This window comes from Nerophis ophidion, linkage group LG02 (assembly GCF_033978795.1).
Source record: "Nerophis ophidion isolate RoL-2023_Sa linkage group LG02, RoL_Noph_v1.0, whole genome shotgun sequence".
Lineage (NCBI taxonomy): Eukaryota > Metazoa > Chordata > Actinopteri > Syngnathiformes > Syngnathidae > Nerophis > Nerophis ophidion.
Window position 1 is genome coordinate 53,862,825 of NC_084612.1, and position 21,392 is coordinate 53,884,216.

Below are 21,392 nucleotides of genomic sequence, written 5' to 3' on the forward strand. Positions count from 1 at the left end.
AACATTGAGCATGACTTAAGAGTGGCAGTGTCAAGCCTGCAACCCCGATTTGAAAAGCTTTGCAGTGCTAAACAGTCTCATTGCAGCCACTAATGCTGGAGTACTGTAAAACTCATGTTCACTTGCTCTGTCTTGCCAAATGCATAGCTCCTCCTTTTTTTTTTTGCAAAGATTGCAAAGTGGTGCTTTTATTTTATTTATTATTGAACTTGATGCAAGTTATTTTATTTATTGAAATTGATGAAAGTTATACCACCGCTGCACAGTTATTTTTTTTATTATTGAACTTGATGTTATTTTATGTTGTTAAGTTTAGGATAGGATAGGTCTTTATTGTCATTGCACAAGTACAACAAAACTTTGAATGTACACAACTTGATGTTACTTGATGTTCAATAAATTTGAAAATGTTAAGCTTGGCATTAGCATTCTGTTGAGGCGATGGGGGCAGGTGGGGCTTCAAAACTTCCCCTTGTCCAAAGTGGGGGATGACAAAAAAAGTGTGAGAACCACTGCACTAACGCCTGTGCCACCGTGCTGCTCCCATACTAAAGTGTTACCAAAAATTTTAAATATTTTAATTCAATGGCAAATTTGTTAATTATTTACTGTTACAAGCGACCCTCTAATGGCAGCCGTGACTGCGGCCCTAAATGAAAACAAGTTTGACACCCCTGGTCTGGTGGGACGGATCAAGTTGAGTCAGAGAAAATGCAGTCCTTTATATAAATTATTTAATGTTTCGGTAACACTTTAGTCAGGGGAACATATTTTAAGTAACAAAGACTTAATTACTAGTTATTTGGACACTACGGGAACATATTGTAAGTAAGAAAAACTTAACAGTCATGCTCATAAGTTTACAAACCCTGGGAGAATATGGCATTATTTGGCCATTCTTCAGAAAATATGGATGATAACACAAGAACCTTTCTTCCACTCATGCTTAATGGTTGTGTGAAGCTATTTATTGGCAAACAACTGTGTTTACTCTTTTTATATCAAAATGACAAAAGAAAGTACCCAAATGACCCTGACAAAAAGTTTACATACCCCAGTGACTTTGATCTGATAACATGCACAGAAGTTGACACAAACAGGTTTGAATGGCTAATCAATGTTCCAATCCTCACCTGTGAACGGTTTGTTTGTAATTAATGTGTGTGTATAAAAGGTCAGTGAGTTCCTGGGCTTCTGACAGACCATTGCGTCTTTCATCCAGTGCTGCACAGATGTTTCTGGGTTCTGAGTCATGTGGAAGGCAAAAGAAGTGTCAAAAGGATCTGCAATAAAAGTTAATTGAACTGCATACAAAAGAAAAGGGGTATAAAAATATACCCAAAGAACTGAGGATGCCAATCAGCAGTGTTCAAGCGCTTATTAAGAAGTGGAGAAAGAGGGCTTCAGGTAGACCAGCAAAGATTTGAGCAACAACAGCTAGGAAAATGGTTTGAGATGCAAAGAAAAATCCACAAATAACTTCAGCTGAAATACAGGAATCTCTGAAAAATTGTGGTGTGGCTGTTTCAAAATGCACAATAAGGAGGTGCGTGAAGGTATGTCAACTTTTGATCAGTGTCATTTGGGTACTTTCTTTTGTCATTTTGACTTAAAAAATAGTAATCACAGTTGTTTGCCTACTCAGTGGCCTAGTGATTAGAGTGTCCGCCCTGAGATGGGTAGGTTGTGAGTTCAAACCCCGGCCGAGTCATACCAAAGACTATAAAAAAATGGGACCCATTGCCTCCCTGCTTGGCACTCAGCATCAAGGGTTGGAATTGGGGGTTAAATCACCAAAAATGATTCCCAGGTGTGGCACCGCTGCTGCCCACTGCTCCCCTCACCTCCAAGGGGTGATCAAGGGGATGGGTCAAATGCAGAGGACAAATTTCACCACACCTAGTGTGTGTGTGACAATCATTGGTACTTTAACTTTACTTTGCCAATAAATAGCTTTACACAACCATTAAGCATGAGTGGAAGAAATATTTGTGTTATCATTCATATTCTCTGACAAATGGCCAACAAATCATAAATCCTCCCAGGGTATGTAAACTTATGAGCACAACTGTAATTTAGAGTTAAGTTTTTAGGGTTAGGGTTAGGCTTGTGGTATAATAGGGCAATGCAGAATAAGGCATTAATACATACTTAATAATGACTAATTAAGAGCCAATATGGTACTAATTTGGATGTTAATAAGCAACTAATGAATGGTGTATATATCCCCAATACTAAAGTGTTACAAATGTTTCTCTGCGGCCCAGTAGCAAATGCGTCACGGATCGGTACCGGTCCCTGGACCGGTGGTTGGGGACCCCTGCTTGAAGTGCTCACTTACCACCGTCTCTTCAAGTCCCTTCAGGTCCTGCTTGGACTGCTCATGTCGCTCGTGGAGGAATCTAAAGTTTGCCAGGAAGACCAGAGAATTCACAATAAATGTTCCTTTACCACAAGTGAACGCTGCATACTTGCCAGGATCACTTCGAAAAAACTTGATTTGCTGCGTGATGCAATCAATATACACCAGGAATGTAAATGAAGTGAATGAAAATTAATGTTTATATCCAACCTGGAGGAAGCAAACCATCTGGTTGGAATAAATAATGGTTGTGAACGAGCCTTAGTTCTCATTTAGTTCTTACTTATTTCTTAGCCTTATTCACATGTGGACAGGAATTTGCTCACTCCCGAGAAGAAGCAATAAAGCCAGGCTTTGGAATGCCAGAGGTATAGCTCGATTCTGGCGGAGGGATTCCATGTTTACCTTTAACGTCAAGCCTACAAGTCATGCTATACATCTGTTGTTTTCCAGCCACCACACATGAACATCTCCTTAAATGGTCAGGTGGTGCTGTTTGGACTCAGCGCACACCCAGACGGACAAAGAGGGGATATATAAACTGATGCTTTGGCTTCTCCAGTTAGGAGTCCTGCATATCTGACCAAGGCTACTCCAGGGAACTGCAGACCTGTTTAAATGACGCTCGCCTGCAATAAAGCAACTTTTGCTTCAGCAGACGTCTCTTTTGATCCAACTACGTCTTCTTTCGACCCCGAGAGGGGATGACAAGTCCAGAAATAAATTCACAATAACAACGACTTTCAAAGAGACAGAATATTACATGAAAGGGGAAAAAAAATGGAGGCAATGAAAGAAAAGATGCAGGTGGCCCCCAGGCTTCCCTCGACACGGTCGACAGCTAAAAAACTCACGTCAGCTCCTCCAGCTGTCGACTCGTTTGATGCTCTCGGCTCAAGAGACACTCAAAGTCTCCGTGCAGTTGGTCCAGCTCCAGCTCTTGTTTCTGGTTGCAGCTGCAAAGATGCACATTAATTACCTACTCAGTCAGTTTAACGATAACAACACCATTCTCATAGGGAATGCACAATACTAGTCAAAGTTCCTCTTTGTGACAGAGTGCTCTGGTGTTTTTACCATCTACTATAGACACTACTGTACCAGCTTTTATTTAGATATATACTGCAAAAGATATATTCTCTATATCAGTGTTTTTCAACCAATACTAGTGTTCCATGAGATACAGTCTGGTGTGCCGAGGAATATTATCAAATTTATTTTAGCAATCAAGAATATTTCAGTTGTTTCTATCCTTCTTTGTGGGGACATTGTTGATTGTCATGTCATGTTCAGATGTCCATTGTGGACGCCGTCTTTGCTCCACAGTAAGTATTTGCTGTCGTCCAGCATCCTGTTTTTGTTTACTTTGTAGCCAGTTCAGTTTTAGCTTGGTTCTGCATAACTTTCCCTAAGCGCCAATGCCTTTTCTTAGGAGCACTCACCTTTTCTTTATTTTTGGTTTAAGCATTTGCCCAGTTTTTTTTTTTTTTTTTTTTTTTCTATCTACATAAACAAATGCGGCATATCACCTAAACCAAAGCTGGGCAAATATTTGGACTCCACATTGAGAGAACATTTTTTATCTAGGGTCCAATGTGTATGTGTGAACAAATGATACGTACACATTTAGCTTTAAAAACCTGCTGTTCAATATGTGTGTTTGGGTCCCTTTTGTTTCATGACTCTAATACCAAAAGTCACAATTATCACGCTTGGACTTGGTCTTGGGTTGTTTTCCCGAGGTGCAAAGCGAATGGAATGGAAACGGCGTGAAGGTAAAGACTTCTTTATTTTAATAATAAAACTAAAAACAGGAACCAACAAAAGCGCGCACAATGGTGGTACAAAAAACTGGGCTATGAAACAAAAGACTAGCACAAAGGCTATAAACTACAAACATGAAAAAAAAAAACTTGCGCAGTGGCATGAACAACAATAACTTACGTGGACAAGATGGACAGCATAGCAAGGCTTGAAGCAGATAATCGAGGGCGTGAAGGAGGTGATGTTGCCAGACTGACTACCTGGTAACTGTGGCTTAAATAATGAACATGATAAGTGCAAACAGGTGTGAGACAAGACAGGTGAACTGACTGGTCGTCATGGTGACAAAACAGGGAGTGAAAAAAAGGAACTTAGAGTCCAAAGGTCAAATGCACCTGGTATTCCTATGCAGTCTCCCATCCAAGTACTAACCAGGCCAGACACTGTTTAGCTTTGAGAACAAACGAGATTGGGGATGCTCAGGGTAGTATGGACATACAAACTCATGATCAGACATGACAGATGAAAACTAATGAGTTGGCATGGCAACAAGACAAGGAAATGCAAAGCAAAACTAAATGTCCAAAAAACTAAACCGAACATGACCAAAACAAAACATGAACCATAGGCGTGACAACAATAAGAGATAGAGTTCTAAACAAGTTATGACAGAACACCTCAAAACAACGGAATGACATTTTTACACTTTTTTACTGGATGGGACACCCAAAATGTACATGAAAATAGAGAAAGTGGGATTTACAATATTAACTACGAACAAACAAACACTGAATATTGACAACAAAGGAACATGTTTTACTTCTCAGACCAGCTCCTCCATAGATTTAAAGCAAAAAACTACAAAAATGTAAAAAACAGCAAAATATGAATGCAAAGTGTAATTAACACTTCCAATATGTTATATTAATTTTAAAAATGTCCTGCTGCATCTGTTCCTAACACTGCTCTGAAAACAAACCCCGCCCACTCTGCTTTGTTCCTGGTCTGAGCTGCTGTGATGTAGATTACCGTAATAACTCCTACAACACCCAAAAGTGCAGAGTTCAACCATTAAAATACTTTCTATAGTGGAAGACTTAGGCTCATTTAAAAACATCACTGCACATCATAATGGCAAAAATACTTTTGATGTTAAAGTTCTAAAAAAAAATTATGTAGAACATGCGGCGGGCCGGATTGAAAATCATAGCGGGCCGGTTTTTGCCTAGGTCTGACCAACTCTGACGTGGCAGGCCACATAAAATGATGGGGCAGGCCACAATAAGAGATCCAGTGGGCCACATAAACGGGCTGGACCACATAAATGACATGACCAATTTAAATCATGTGAGCATTAACTTGTCCTTTCAGAGGGTCCTCAAAAGCCCTTTTGTCGTATAGAGCAGTGTTTTGCAACCTTTTTTGAGCCAAGGCACACAGGGGAACACCACCAGTAGAAATCATTAAAACCTAAATTCAGTTGACAGTAAAAAGTCATTGTCGCAATTGTTGGATATGACTTTAAAGCATAACCAAGCATGCATGACTATAGCTCTTGTCTCAAAGTAGGTGTACTGTCACCACCTGTCACATCACACCCTGGCTTATTTGGACTTGTTTGCTGTTTTCCAGTGTGTGGTGTTTTACTTCTTGTCTTACGCTCCTATTTTGCTGGCTTTTTCTATTGTTTTGGTATTTTCTTGTAGTAGTTTCATGTCTTCCTTTTTGGGTGATATTTCCCACAGGTACTTTATTTTAGCAATCAACAATATTTCAGTTGTTTTTATCCTTCTTTGTGGGGACATTGTTGATTGTCATGTCATGTTCGGATGTCCATTGTGGACGCCGTCTTTGCTCCACAGTAAGTCTTTGCTGTCGTCTAGCATTGTGTTTTTGTTTACTTTGTAGCCAGTTCAGTTTTAGCTTGGTTCTACATAGCCTTCCCTAAGTTTCAATGCCTTTTCTTAGGAGGACTCACCTTTTGTTTATTTTTAGTTTAAGCATTTGACACCTTTATACCTGCACACTGCCTCCCGCTGTTTCCGATATCTACAAAACAATTAGCTACCGGCTGCCACGTATTAATATGGAAGAGTATTACATGGTTACTCTGCCGAGCTTGAGACAGTACAAACACTCAACAAAGACACATCATTTGTGGATTATAATTACTGTCTTGCAAAATACATTAGGTGAAATTACATGATCTCCCATGGCACACCAGGCTGTATCTCACGGCACAGTGGTTGAAAAACACTGGATTAATTGACACGCGATAGGTGGGAACTACGTTTTCCTCCACCTAGACAAGTGTGTGATTTGCGGGTGCAGCGGCACACTGTGCTGTGCTCAATCATCTGGTCATTTGTTTTACTGCCAATAAAAAGGACCCATTCAGTATTATATAACAGCAGGTGCAGGCTATTTGGCTTCATACAGAGTTGAATATAAATAAGATAACGCATTCAGCGCAGAATAATGCCATCATTGGTTTCGCCCTGAGATCTTAAATCATTTGAAAATGATTCCCCGAGAGCAGCAACAGTGGAAACACACTGCTTTTTACATTTGACCGGAAATACAGTAGTTAGGGTTGTATTTTTGCCTCATTCACGTGAGAACCATGTGTGTGACTGAAGCATTAAGGAGTAGGATTACCCAGGACTCGCTGCAGTGTGCTCAAACAACCACTGGGTAGCATTTGTGAGCAGATAATACTGTATCATCTCTTTGTCTTTTGGACTTATCAGGTCTTATCATTATCATTGAAAAAGTGATAGCTAAGCAGCTAACCTCATTTTTGGAACAGCAAGATTTTTACGATAAATTCCAATCCTGCTTTAGGTTATTTCCATCCATCCATCCATCCATCCATCTTCTTCCGCTAATTTGAGGTTGGGTCGCGGGGGCAGCAACCTAAGCAGAGAAGCCCAGACTAACCTCTCCCCAGCCACTTCGTCCAACTCATCTCGGGGGATCCCGAGACATTCCCAGGCCAGCCGGTAGACATAGTCTTCCCAACGTGTCCTGGGTCTTCCCCGTGGCATCCTATCGGTTAGACGTGCCCTAAACATCTCCCAAGGGAGGCGTTCGGGTGGCATTTTGACCAGATGCCCGAACCACCTAATCTGGTTCCTCTCCATGGGGAGGAGCAGCGGCTTTACTTTGAGCTCCTACCGGATGACAGAGCTTCTCACCCTATCTCTAAGGGAGACCTGCCACCCGGCGGAGGAAACTCATTTGGGCCGCTTGTACCCGTGATCTTGTCCTTACGGTCATAACCCAAAGCTCATGGATTGGAACGTAGATCGACCGGTAAATTGAGAGCTTTGCCTTCCGGCTTAGCTTCTTCTTCACCACAACGGATCGATACAGCGTCCACATTACTGAAGACGCCGCACTGATCTCACCATCAACTCTTCCCTCACTTGTGAACAAGACTCCCAGGTACTTGAACTCCTCCACTTGGGGAAAGATATCCTCCCCAACCTGGAGATGGCACTCCACCCTTTTACGGGCGAGAACCACGGACTCGGACTTGAAGGTGCTGATTCCTATCCCAGTCGCTTCACACTCGGCTGTGAATCGATTCAGTGACAGCTGAAGCTCTTGGCCAAATGAAGCCATCAGGACCACTCATCTCAAAAAGCAGTGACCTAATCCTGCAGCCAGCAAAACCGGATCACCTCAACGCCCTGGCTGCGCCGAAAAATTCTGTCCATAAAAGTTATGAACAGAATCTGTATCATCTCAATCCACCGACACTGCTCTTTTGAAAGTTTCCAGTGACGTGATGATGGCCGCTGACTCTGGTCGTTACACAGTTTTGGTTTTACTCGATTTGACATCTGCCTTTAATATTGTGGATCACAGGATACCGATAGATCGTCCAGAATCTGAGATGGGTTTTTTTGGTGCAGTTCTCCAGTGGTTTACTTCCTAAATGAATGGAAGAACTATTAATGATGTAATGTCCAATGTTTCCAACCTGTCATGTGGTGTGGCCCAGCGTTCTGTTCTGGGCACCGTTTTATTTTTGTTGTATCTGATGCCGCTTGGGAGTTTGATCAGTAGTTTAAAAAATGTTTCCTATCATTTCTATGCAGGTGATATTCAACTGTTATGCTCCTTCAATGATTCAGAGTTTCACTTTTAATTTGAGTTCTGGAGTGTATATCTTGAGTTAAAAACTGACTTGTCCTCAAATTTCCTCCAGATAAATTCAAACAAAACAGAAACTATGGTAATTGCTCCGGATAAAAACATCCCCCTGACCAAGACCCTTAGTGCTCTGGGTGCATCTGTTAAAAGCAGCCTCAGAAACCTTCGGCTTGTGTTGGATCAGTCTTTGGAGGGTCTCTGTCATCTACTGACCAAAAACTGTTTTTATTATCCCAGAAATATTTCTAAAGTGAGAAATGTGTTGTTAAAATTGGATCTAAAAATGATCGTTTACACGTTCATTACGTCTTCCATTGACTATTGCAATTGTCTCTTCACTCTCTTCAACAAGTCAACGCTAAAGAGACTTCGGATGGTACAAAATGCGGCTGCTAGAACAGTCCACATCGCCCCCGTTCTATCCAGTCTTCATTGGCGTCAAGTCAAATCCCGCATTGAGTTTAAGATTTTAGTCCTGACATTCCGTGCGTTGCATGGTGGGGCCCCTCAGTACATCACTGACTTGTTATGCCCCTACTCTTCAGGGTCTTTGGGCCAGGGTCTTCTAAAGATTCCAAAACTTGCAACAAAAAAAAAATCCTGTCATTCTAGGCTATTGCTCCCATACACTGGAACAATTTGTTGAAACATTTAAGAAACATTTGATAACTTTTCTTTTAGATAAAGCTTTTAGTTAATGCACCTTTCAACTATTATTTTAATCCACTTTGCATCCTTTTATGATGTTGCCCCTTTGTTTTAATAAATTTAATTGTTTTACTTCATGTACGGTCGCGATCAAAGGTTGTTCACAAGTTTACACTTATAAAGAACATAATGTCATGGCTGTCTATAGTTTTCAATCATTTCTACAACTCTTACTTTTTGTGATAGAGTGATTGGAGCACATATTTGTTGGTCACAAAAAACATTCATGAAGTGTTTCTTTAATGGTTCTACTGAAAATGTGAAAAAATCTGCTGGGTCAAAAGTATACATACAGCAATGTTGATATTTGCATACATGTCCCTTGGCAAGTTTCACTGCAATAAGGCGCTTTTGGTAGCCATCCACAAGTTTCTGGCAAGGTTCTGGTTGAATTTATGACCACTCCTCTTGACAAAATTGTTCATCTAAATTTGTTGGTGTTTTGACATTGACTTGTTTCTTCAGCATTGCCCACATGTTTAAGTCAGGACTTTGCGAAATGCCATTTTAAAACCTTAATTCTAATCTGATTTAGCCATTCCTTTACCACTTTTGACGTGTGTTTGGGGTCATTGGAACACCCAACTACGCCCAAAACCCAACCTCCGGGCTGGTGATTTTAGGTTGTCCTGAAAATTTGGAGCCAATCCTCCTTTTTCATTGTCCAATTTAAAGCACTACTTCCATTGGCAGCAAAACAGGCAAAGTGCATAATTCTACCACCACCATGATTGACGGTAGGTGTGGTGTTTCTGGGATTAAAGGCCTCATCTGTTCTCCTCCAAACACAGTTCTGGGTATTGTGGCCAAACAGCTCCATTTTTGTTTCATCTGACATCACATAGACAAAGATAAGACCTTCTGGAGGAAAGTTTTGTGGCCAGTTCTTCAAAAGCGGTAAAGGAATTGCTAAATCAGGCTACAATGAAGGTTTTAGAATGGCCTTCCCAAAGTCCTGACTTAAACATGTGGACAATGCTGAAGAAACAAGTCCATGTCAGAAAAGCAACAAATTTAGCTGAACTGCACCAATTTTGTGGTCAAAAATTCAAGCAGAAGCTTGTGGATGGCTACCAAAAGCGGTTTTGGATCGGAAAGAAAATCAATTGTATTGCACATTACTACTAAGAGATGTTATGGGTAGAAGACAACAGATCAAGAGAAATACAATAAAGCTGAACAGCATTTACATAATATTGTTAATGTTTTGATTGGTGCTCCATATTCAGGCGTATTAAGGTGCTCTTAATCACATGAAGCTGTGCAGCTGCTGCTGTTTGGGTATCATATCTGCTGGGAAAGAGAAGCAGCCTGCGGCCCAATTTTCATATCTGATACTCCACAACTCGTTGATATTTATTATCAGCTCCAAAGTGAATCTGATGTCCCCCTGGAACAAGGGTGCCCATTGTGTCAATGGCGAACTACCGGTCGATAGGTGCCAGTCCATCGCCAGCCTGGCATTAAAAAAATAGACCAAAAAAGAAGCGATCATCATATCTTCACCAAGACGTCACTTTCGTCACTTGATTGATTTTCAAGGGATGACGCTGGCTGCTGCTAGATCATTAATAAGAAAAAAATAAATGACCTACAGGAAGGCCAGAAACACTTATTATTTCAACAAACCCCTGCTGTCAAAACCCGAAAGACTGATTGCACAGTTCATGTCTTCACAATAAAAGCCCTGCTTTACCCTGTCTGCGCTAACAAAATAAGAGTCTCAGAAAGCTAGTGTATTTCTTGCAAAGTGTATGAAAAAAAGAGTATGGAGGCTGGAGAAACAAAAGTCAAGCACTCGTGGTATTGGACAGAAAGGAGGACTTTTTTTCTCCTCCATTTGAAAATGTGGAGGTTATCATCATTACTCTCTGATTCCAATCAATGCAAGTCATCACAATCACACCAACTTATATTCTTGTCTTCATGAAAGAAAGGAATGTGTTAAACATTGTGGATTATCATTGAACACCTTTCACTTGTTAACTTCTCTTTCATAAGTAAATCAATATAAATGATATACACTATATTGCCACAAGTATTTGGCCACCTGCCTTGACTCACATATGAACTTGAAGTGCCATCCCATTCCTAACCCATAGGGTTCAATATGATGTGGGTCCGCCTTTTGCAGCTAATACAGCTTCAACTCTTCAGGGAAGGCTGTCCACAAGGTTGCGGAGTGTGTTTATAGGAATTTTTCACCATTCTTCTAAAAGCACATTGGTGAGGTCACACACTGATGTTGGTGGGGAAGGCCTGGCTCTCAGTCTCTGTTCTAATTCATCCCAAAGCTGTTCTATCGGGTTCAGGTCACGACTCTGTGCAGGCCAGTCCAGTTAATCCACACCAGACTCTGTCATCCATGTCTTTATAGACCGTGCTTTATGCACTAGTGCACAGTCATGTTGGAAGAGAAAAGGGCTAACTCCAAACTGTTCCCGCAAGGTTGGGAGCATGGAATTGTCCAAAATGTTTTGATATCCGGGAGCATTTACAGTTCCTTTCACTGGAGCTAAGGGGCCAAAACAACCCCACACCATAATTCCGCCTCTATTAAATTTCACAGTCCGAAATGTACCGTTCTCCTGGCAAGCTCCTAACCCAGACTGGTCCATCAGATTGCCAGATGGAAAAGCGTGAGTCATCAGTCCAGACAACGTGTCTCCACTGCCCTAGAGTCCAGTGGTGACGTGCTTTACACCACTGCATCCCACGGTTTGCATTGGACTTGGTGATGTATGGCTTAGATGCAACTGCTCGACCATGGAAACCCATTCCATGAAGCTCTCTGCGTACTGTACGTGGGCTAATTGGAAAGTCACATGAAGTATGGAGCTCTGTTTCAACTGACTGTGCAGAAAGTCTTTGCACTATGCGCTTCAGCATCCACTGACCCCTCTCTGTCGGTTTATGCGGCCTACCACTTGGTGGCTGAGTTGCTGTTGTTCCCAAACTCTTCACCTTTCTTATAATAAAGTTGACAGTTGACTTTGGAATATTTAGGAGCGAGGAAATTTCACGACTGGATTTGTTGCACAGGTGGCATCCTATGACAGTTCCATGATGGAAATCACTGAGAGCGGCCCATTCTCTCACAAATGTTTGTAGAAACAGTCTCCAAGCCTAAGTGCTTGATTTTATACACTGGGCCATTTAAGTCTCACCTTAAAACTCATTTGTATACTCTAGCCTTTAAATAGACTCCCTTTTTAGACCAGTTGATCTGCCGTTTCTTTTCTTTTTCTTCTATGTCCCACTCTCCCGTGTGGAGGGGGTCCGGTCCGATCCGGTGGCCATGTACTGCTCGCCTGTGTATCGGCTGGGGACATCTCTGCGCTGCTGGTCCGCCTACGCTTGGGATGGTTTCCTGCTGGCTCCGCTGTGAACGGGACTCTCGCTGCTGTGTCTTGGATCCTCTTTGGACTGGACTCTCGCGACTGTGTTGTATCCATTGTGGATTGAACTTTCACAGTATCATGTTAGACCCGCTCGACATCCATTGCTTTCCTCCTCTCTAAGGTTCTCATAGTCATCATTGTCACCGACGTCCCACTGGGTCATTATTGTCACCAATGTCCCACTGGGTGTGAGTTTTCCTACCGAGGATGTCGTGGTGGTTTGTGCAGCCCTTTGAGACACTAGTGATTTAGGGCTATATAAGTAAACATTGATTGATTGATTGATTGATTAGGACACCTGATTCTCATTATTTGGATGGGCGGCAAAATACTTTTAACAATATAGTGTATATGAATGATCCCCTCCACTTGGTCCATTGAAAAGTAGCTCGTCTGCAGTAAAAGTGTGGGTACCCCTGCCATGGAGGCTTCCTTGGACTTGGGAAAACTCCATATATTATTGCAATTATTATTTTGGTAAAGATTAGTCACAGTAAACAATAGGGCTATGAATCTTTGGGTGTCCCACGATTCGAGTCAATATTGATTCTTGGGGTCACGGTTCGATAATAAATCGATTTTTTTGATTCAATTCGATTTTCGATTGAATAACGATATTTTTCCGATTTCAAACTCATCAAGAAATTTTAAGTAGTAACATGTTGAATTGAGAAATGGTATTACGGATTTCCTGGAATTTTGGGAAACCGGAAATGTTTCCAGTTCAAAAAAACAACTTTGTTCTTTGTCCTGATTAAGAGGAAAGTTGTGACGGTGGAACAGTTGAAGTGGATTGAAAAATGTTGGAGGAGTACTCGCCACAAAAATCAGTGGAAATAGGGCTTTGGAAAATTAGGAATTCTGGAAAATCCTGGAAATTTTTTTGAATTTGGAAACGGGGAAGTTTGATTGATTGATTGATTGATTGATTCATTGAAACTTTTATTAGTAGATTGCACAGTTCAGTACATATTCCGTACAATTGACCACTAAATGATAAAACCTGAACAAGTTTTTCAACTTGTTTAAGTCGGGGTCCACATTAATCAATTCATGGTAAAGTTTGAGTTTCCAGAATGGTGGAATGTGTTGAAAGTGGAAGGGTTTGAATTGGTGGAAAAATGTGGAAATGGTGGAAGTTTGAAAAATGGCCAATTCATTTTGAATGGGAAAAATGTCCCAAAAAACCTAGAATTCTGGGAAATCTGGGAATTTTTGGGAATTTGACAAAGAAAAACCGGCGATTCCTGAATAGGCTGTACAGTTTGAAGTTGGGACGCTTTGAATCGGGTGAAAAATGTGGAAGGTATTGGTGCCAAATTCTGTTGAAGAAGAAGTCTAATAATAAATGAATGAATTTTGGTGTAGAAAAAGCATATTAACTGTATGAACGCTTTGGAGCATTCACACAGTTACATTCATACTTGCCAACCTTGAGACCTCCGAATTCGAGAGATGGAGAAGGGGGCGGCGTTGGGGTTGAGGTGGGCGGGTTTGGGTGGGTCGGGGTTAGGAGGGCTGGGTTTGGTAGCAGCTGGGAGTGTATATTGTAGCGTCCCGGAAAAGTTAGTGCTGCAAGGGTTTCTGGGTATTTGTTCTGTTGTGTTACGGTGCGGATGTTCTCTCAAAATGTGTTTGTCATTCTTGTTTGGTGTGGTTTCACAGTGTGCCGCATATTTGTAACAGTGTTAAAGTTGTTTATACGGCCACCCTCAGTGTGACCTGTATGGCTGTTGACCAAATATGCTTTGCATTCACTTTGTGTTTAAAAGCCGCATTTATTATGTGATGGGGCTGACACACTGTTCGTATGGAGAAAAGGGAAGGTGACGACAGGTTGTAGAGGACGCTGAAGGCAGTGCCTTTAAGGCATGCATCCAATATTGTTGTCCGGGTGGAAATCGGGAAAAATTCAGGACAATAGTTGCCTCGAGAGATTTTTCGAGAGGGACACTGAAATTCGTGAGTCTCCCGAGAAAATCGGGCGGGTTAGCAAGTATGGTTACGTTGTGAAATGTGCTCGCCTATTACAGGTGCCTTTGCAGTTAAAGTTATACTTCCTAAAGAAAAGTTCCGAGAAGGATAGGAGTGACAATGAGGTACTGACTCTGTTAAGTCGTGGATGAGCCGCTGCTGCTCATTGATCTTGTCGCGTAGACGGCCCAGCTGCTTGGTGTGCGCCGCGCGGTGCAACTCCATCTGCTGCTCCAGAACCTTCTGAGGAAGAACCAGACAAGAGTTAACAATCCCAGCAAACAATAAAGAACAACACACACACAATATGGACTTAAATAATACCTTGTCAAAACTGATGTTTACCCTGCTTGCTAACCAGCCCTGTTCCAAATCATCTAAAAAGTATTTCATGGGCACACCACAATCCTCCAAGCATGTCATGTAATGCTGGACCACAAGCAGGCTTTCCAAAACCACAAAGAAGAATTCATGAAATTGTCTCAACAAGATTACGCACACTTTTTTTGGTGATTGTCAAACCCTAAAATGTTTAATATAGCGTTAGCTTTTTCAAAAAATTGCAGCTACAGTTACGTTTGATTGTCCATCGCAGACACACTATATTGCTGAAAGTATATGCCCACGTGCCTTGACTCACATATGAACTTGAAGTGCCATCCCATTCCTAACCCATAGGGTTCAATAGTAGGTCCACCTTTTGCAGCTAATACAGCTTCAACTCTTCTGGGAAGACTGTCCACAAGGTTGCAGAGTGTGTTTATAGCAATGTTCCACCCCTTCTTCCAAAAGCGCATTGGTGAGGTCACACACTGATGTTGGTGGAGAAGGCCTGGCTCTCACTCTCCATTCTAGTTCATCCCAAAGGTGTTTGATCGGGTTCAAGTCAGGACTCTGTGCAGGCCAGTCAAGTTCATCCACACCAGACTCTGTCAGCCCTGTCTTCATGGACCTTGGTTTGTGCACTGGTGCACAGTCATGCTGGAAAAGGTAGTGACCCTTTCCAAACTGTTCCCACAAGCTTGGGAGCATGGAAGTGTCCAAAATGTTTTGGTATCCGGGAGCATTCAAAGTTCATTTCACTGAATCTGAGGGGCAAAGCCCAACTCCTGAAAAAACAACTCCACACCATAATTTCTCCGCCACTAAATTTCAGAATCGGCACAATGTAGTCCAAAATGTAGCGTTCTCCTGGCCACCTCTAAACCCAGACTTGTCCATCAGAAATTTCATGACTGGATTTGTTGCACAGGTGGCATGCTATGACAGTTCCACTTCACACAACTGCATCCCACACTTTGCTTTGGACTTGGTGATGTATAGCTTGGATGTAGCTGTTCGGCCATGGAAACCTATTCCATAAAGCTCTTTGCGTACCGTACGTGGGCTAATTGGAAGGTCACATGAAGTTTGGTGCTCTGTAGCAACTGACTGCAGAAAGTCTGCATAGTGCAAAGACTTTCTGCACAGTCAGTTGCTACAGAGCTCCAAACTGCATGTGACCTTCCAATTAGCCCACGTAGAGTACGCAGAGAGCTTCATGGAGTACAACACCAAGTCCAATGCAAAGTGTGGGAGACAATGGTGTAAAGAGTCTAGAGCAGTGGAGACGCCTTCTCTGAAGTGATGAACCACACTTTTCCATCTGGCAATCAGATGGACCAGTCTGGGTTTGGGGGTTGCCAGAAACACGCTACATTTTGGACTGCATTGTGCCGAGTGTGACATTTGGTGGAGGAGGAATCACGTTGTGGGGTTGGGCTCTTAGTTCCAGTGAAAGGAACTTTAAGGTTGCCAGAAGAACGCTACATTTCAAACTGCATTGTGGTGGAGGAATTATGGTGTGGGGTTGTTTTTCAGGAGTTGGGATTGGCGCCTTAGTTCCAGTGAAAGAAACTTTGAGTGCTCCAGGATAACAAAACATTTTGGACAATTCCATGCTCCCAACCTTGCTTTTCCAACATGACTATGCACCAGTGCACGAAGCAAGGTCCATAAGAACATGGATGAGAGAGTCAGGTGTGGATGACCTTGACTGGCCTGCACAGAGTCCTGACCTGAACCCGATAGAACACCTTTGGGATGAATTAGAACGGAGACTGAGAGCCAGGCCTTCAGTGTGTGACTTCACCAATGCGCTTTTGGAAGAATGGTGGAAAATTGCTATAAACACACTCGGCAACCTCGTGGACAGCCTTCCTAGAAGAGTTGAAGCTGTAATAGCTGCAAAAGGTGGACCCACTTCATATTGAACCCTAATGGGTTAAGAATGAGATGGCATTTCAAGTTCATATGTGAGTCAAGGCAAGTGGAATATAGTGTAGCTTGTCTTCAATTTCCACATTTTGCAAACTTCGATCCCCTTCCATCTGCTCCAACGTCTACCTTTTCCTTCATGTTCGCGCCTCGAAGCAATCGTTCACCTTCCGTATGTTTAGCTTCAAAAAGATAAGGTTGTTAACTCTTATCTGTCGACAAATAGTGGTCTTGGTTGTCTGTTATTAAGTCTGCCATGATTAGAACACACAACTTTGTATCTGGAAGTAGGACCACACTTGATGCCAGAAGTCAGATGTGCGCTGCTATGGAAACGGAAATCATTGCGCAGAGAAATTAGTTCCAGCTGTGCCTTAAATTGCCAAAATACCGTAAATATTGTATATATTGTTATGAAGGTGTCTGTTACTACATTATACAATAGACTTGCAGTGTGTATATAAAACGCTGATGAAGGGCTGTGAAGTCGTGTTAGATACTTTGAAGGCTACAACAGTGACTCCCATTAGCCACATCTTCCAAGTGTTTTTTTATCATCTAAATTGTTAAATAACAGACGTGTTCTTGTCCCTCATAAGGATTGTGAACAAAAGGTACAAATCCCCAAAAAGTGAAGTTCCCCTTTCAGCCACAAAAAAGGGAACCCATCGCAAAAATTACAAAAGTGTGTACTGTACACACAGGTGGGTTTTTTTTCCACTGTTTTATGAGAGAGATGTAGCATAAACATCACAATAATGATAAAACAAAAAAATACACACTAGCAGACTGTAGTAGTTCAAAACTAATCAATACAAATATTGGCAGTAATGGTAACAAGTATAGTATCAGTTTTGTAAATGAAGTACTGTAAAAACATAAAGTATTAAGAAATACGACAATAATGGAAAAAAGCAAAACATGTTCTTGACCAAAAATCACATCGTATTCTCTACTGCTCATTAGTGTTACATATCTGACCTATTGTGTAGAAATATGGGAAATAACTACAAAAGTACACTTCATTCATTAACTGTGTTACAAAAAAGATCATTTATAATAATACATAATGTTGGATATAGAGAACATACACAATGTTTATTTATTGAATCATAAATACTGAAATTCCACGACATAGTGAATTTGCAAACAGCTAAAATAATACACAAAGCAAACGAGAACCTGCTAGCCAAGAATATACAACAATTATTCTCAACAAAAGAGGAGAAATATAATCTTAGAGAAAAAGGTAATTTTTAACATTTGTATGCGTGTACAACACTTAAAACCTTCAGTAAATCAGTAAGTGGAATTAAATGATGGAATGGATTAAGCAAAGAAATTAAACAATGTACTATTATGATCCACTTCAAGAAACTTTTCGCACTTAAAGTGATTAGAAAGTACAAAGAACCATGATAAACATTCATTTTCAAGATAATATTACTCATCTCAGCATATGAAATACAACTTACTTTACCAATTATTATTTATTTAATGTTATTACTTATGTAGTATATTTTGCATACATTGAGAACAGGAAGTGTACACAAGTTTTAGCAACTGTTTTGTAAAGGAAAAAAGGTAGGAATAAATAAGCTCTGCTTCTCCCTACTCCTTTTCGAACATGTTGAATAGAAAAACTGGAAATGTTGATGTATCATGTTGTATGCATGCTTGTGTGATGTGTCATGTTGTATGCATGCATGTGGGATGTGTCATGTTGTATGCATGCATGTGGGATGCATCATGGTGTATGCATGCATGTGGGATGCATCATGTTGCATGCATGCATGTGTGATGTATCATGTTGTATGAATGCATGTGTGATGCATCATGTTGTATGCATGCATGTGTGATGCATCATGTTGTATGCATGCATGTGTGATGCATCATGGTGTATGCATGCATGTGTGATGCATCATGGTGTATGCATGCATGTGTGATGTGTCATGTTGTATGCATGCATGTGGGATGCATCATGGTGTATGCATGCATGTGGGATGCATCATGTTGCATGCATGCATGTGTGATGTATCATGTTGTATGAATGCATGTGTGATGCATCATGTTGTATGCATGCATGTGTGATGCATCATGTTGTATGCATGCATGTGTGATGCATCATGGTGTATGCATGCATGTGTGATGCATCATGGTGTATGCATGCATGTGTGATGCATCATGTTGTATGCATGCATGTGTGGTGTATCATTTTGTATGCATGCATGTGTGATGCATCATGTTGTTTGCATGCATGTGTGATACATCATGTTGTATGCATCCATGTTATAAATATGAATCTATTGAAAAAAAAATGTCAAATAGGTTTTTGGTTGATAAATCGTAAAAGTTTTTTCTTCGTGGCATAGGATTTGTAAACAATGTCTGGTTTACTTCTTGGGTATAATGATTATTTTTTAATATTGAAAATAAATGTAATTTGGTTTCTAGGCCACTTTTCATCAGTGATGACGGCCGATCAGGTCATTATATACAGTATATAAAAAAAAAAAACAGTAGTCAGAGTAACAAACTAGCGCAGACACTGCAGTAGCTGATGTAAAAGATGGCCAATGTATGGGTTATGTTCACTTGTTGCCATGGTTACCTGGATGTCACAGGGTTCCTGGACTGAGTGATCCTCCCTCCTGGCCAACTGTGAAAAGGTCTCTGCAACAAACACACAATATGCTTTGTTGGTTGATACAACTCAGAGCTTCGCCGTAAATTACAAGTGTTGGAAATATTTGCTGGTATATATATATATATATATATATATATATATATATATATATATATATATATATATATATATAATTTATTTTTAATTCACAAAAAAGATGGCATTTTCAAAGTCACAGTATTACAATTCCCCTCATTGTACTTATTTACATACACATTATGCATGTACACCGTCTCTCACCCATAGTCCACACCTTAACGAGGGTAAGCGGTGAAGAAAATGGAAGGAGTGACATTACATGTGTTGTACCAGTTTAGTGGGTTCTGTTCTAATACAAGTTGAGCCAACAGGTAGTGACACCAATAAAATGATTAAGTGATTATAACAGGAGTTTGCATGTTCTCCCCGTTACTGCGCGTGTTCCCTCCGGGTACTCCGGCTTCCTCCCACCTCCAAAGACATGCACCTGGGGATAGGCCCCTCCCACCTCCAAAGACATGCACCTGGGGATAGGCCCCTCCCACCTCCATAGACATGCACCTGGGGATAATTTAATTGGCAGCACTAAATGGTCCCTAGTGAGTGAATGTTGTCTATCTGTCAGTCCTGAGATGAGGGGGTGACCTGTCCACTTCATAGGCTCCAGCACCTTGGCGACCCCGAGAGGGACAAGCAGTAGTAGAAAATGGATGGATGGATGGATGGATGGTTGTCCCAGTAAAATCATACTGAAAAAACACACTTATAGTGTAATATTATTTGAATATACAGACAAAGATGCAGTGGAGAGTGGGGGCAGGAGGTTCGCACAAAAATATTTCCCTCTTCTGAGGGGGCGCATGGCGGAAAATAATTGAGAAAGTAATAATTCAGAGAAGCATTTGATACAGTAAATCATTCTGTTATTCTTACCCAGCTCTCAAAATGTAACTTCTCTGAAAAATGCTGTGAGCTGGTTTGAATCATATCTGCGTGATGGAACACAAAGTTTAGCAGTTAACAACTGTAGATCAGACTCTCTTAGGCTAACCTCCGGAGTTCCTCAGGGGTCAATATTAGGCCCCCTTTTATTTTGTCTCTATGTTAACGATTTGCCCACTGTTTGTCCTGAAGCTGAATGCTTAATGTGTGCAGACAACACACTTTTCTTCCTTCATGGTCACACCAAAGACATTGTTGCTGCTAAACTCACTAAAAGAATCTCCTATGTTACAACTTGCTTGCAGGAGTGCTGTCTCCAGCTAAACCTTTCTAAAACTGTAGACATGTATGTAACTAAAACAAAAAAAAAAAACCATCTGACCCCGACATACATATTAATGTAGAAAGAATACAAATTGTCAGCCAATATAAATATCTTAGTTTAATAATAGATTCAGAGCTTTCCTTTAAAGCCTATATTTGTAAATTGTGTAAAATAATCAAGTTTAATCTGGAAAATTTCCGTGCAATTTGAAATGAAATGTCAACTGAAGCTGCAAAATTGTATTTGCGTTCCCTGATTTTCAGCCACTTCAACTATTGCCTTACCAGCTGGTGTCAGTCTGCTCAGAGTTAAAAAACAAACAAAAACAAAAACATTTGAGATTTTGTACAAACACGCAATTAAGGTTAAGGATAAAAAACCTAGACACTATCATCACTGTGCCATTCTAAAAAAAAATACAGTATTTTAAAGTGGGACAATCTTCACACATTAGCAGACTTAAAAGTGAGCTATAAAGTTCTGCATGAATTGGCTCCAGATCCTCTGGCAGAGTTCATCAGCCAAAGAAACAGCCATGGGCGTGTCCCTCCAGGCTCTGTCAGAGGTGACTGTTATATTCCTCTGCGCAGGAGCACTTTCAGTAAGTGGGGTTGGTGTGGGCAAAGGGCAAAGGGCAAAAATGTGTGGAAGTCAGTACCTGAGGAGGTTAAACTGCTCACCACTTACAAGGCATTCACAAAAAAATGTAAAATGTGGCTTATCAACGCCTACAGCTGCCAGCACTAAATGATGAGCCTGTTTTGATGCTGAAATAAACGTTATGTTTTGATGTTGTAATTAAATGTTGTATCATATTCTATATTTATTGTGTGT

At 41.0% G+C, this 21,392-nt stretch overlaps 1 protein-coding gene across 1 annotated transcript in view; it reads right to left on the reverse strand.

The window, feature by feature from the left end:
- Positions 1–21,392, reverse strand: part of LOC133542406 (kinesin heavy chain-like) — a 396,917-nt gene that overhangs the window by 100,211 nt on the left and 275,314 nt on the right. Inside the window, exons 18-21 of the mRNA XM_061886494.1 lie at positions 19,238–19,299; positions 14,504–14,613; positions 3,217–3,318; positions 2,342–2,402 (exon numbers count right to left, since the gene is read on the reverse strand). Of these exons, the coding sequence (XP_061742478.1) occupies positions 2,342–2,402; positions 3,217–3,318; positions 14,504–14,613; positions 19,238–19,299 (335 nt within the window). The remainder of the gene's footprint in view (positions 1–2,341; positions 2,403–3,216; positions 3,319–14,503; positions 14,614–19,237; positions 19,300–21,392) is intronic.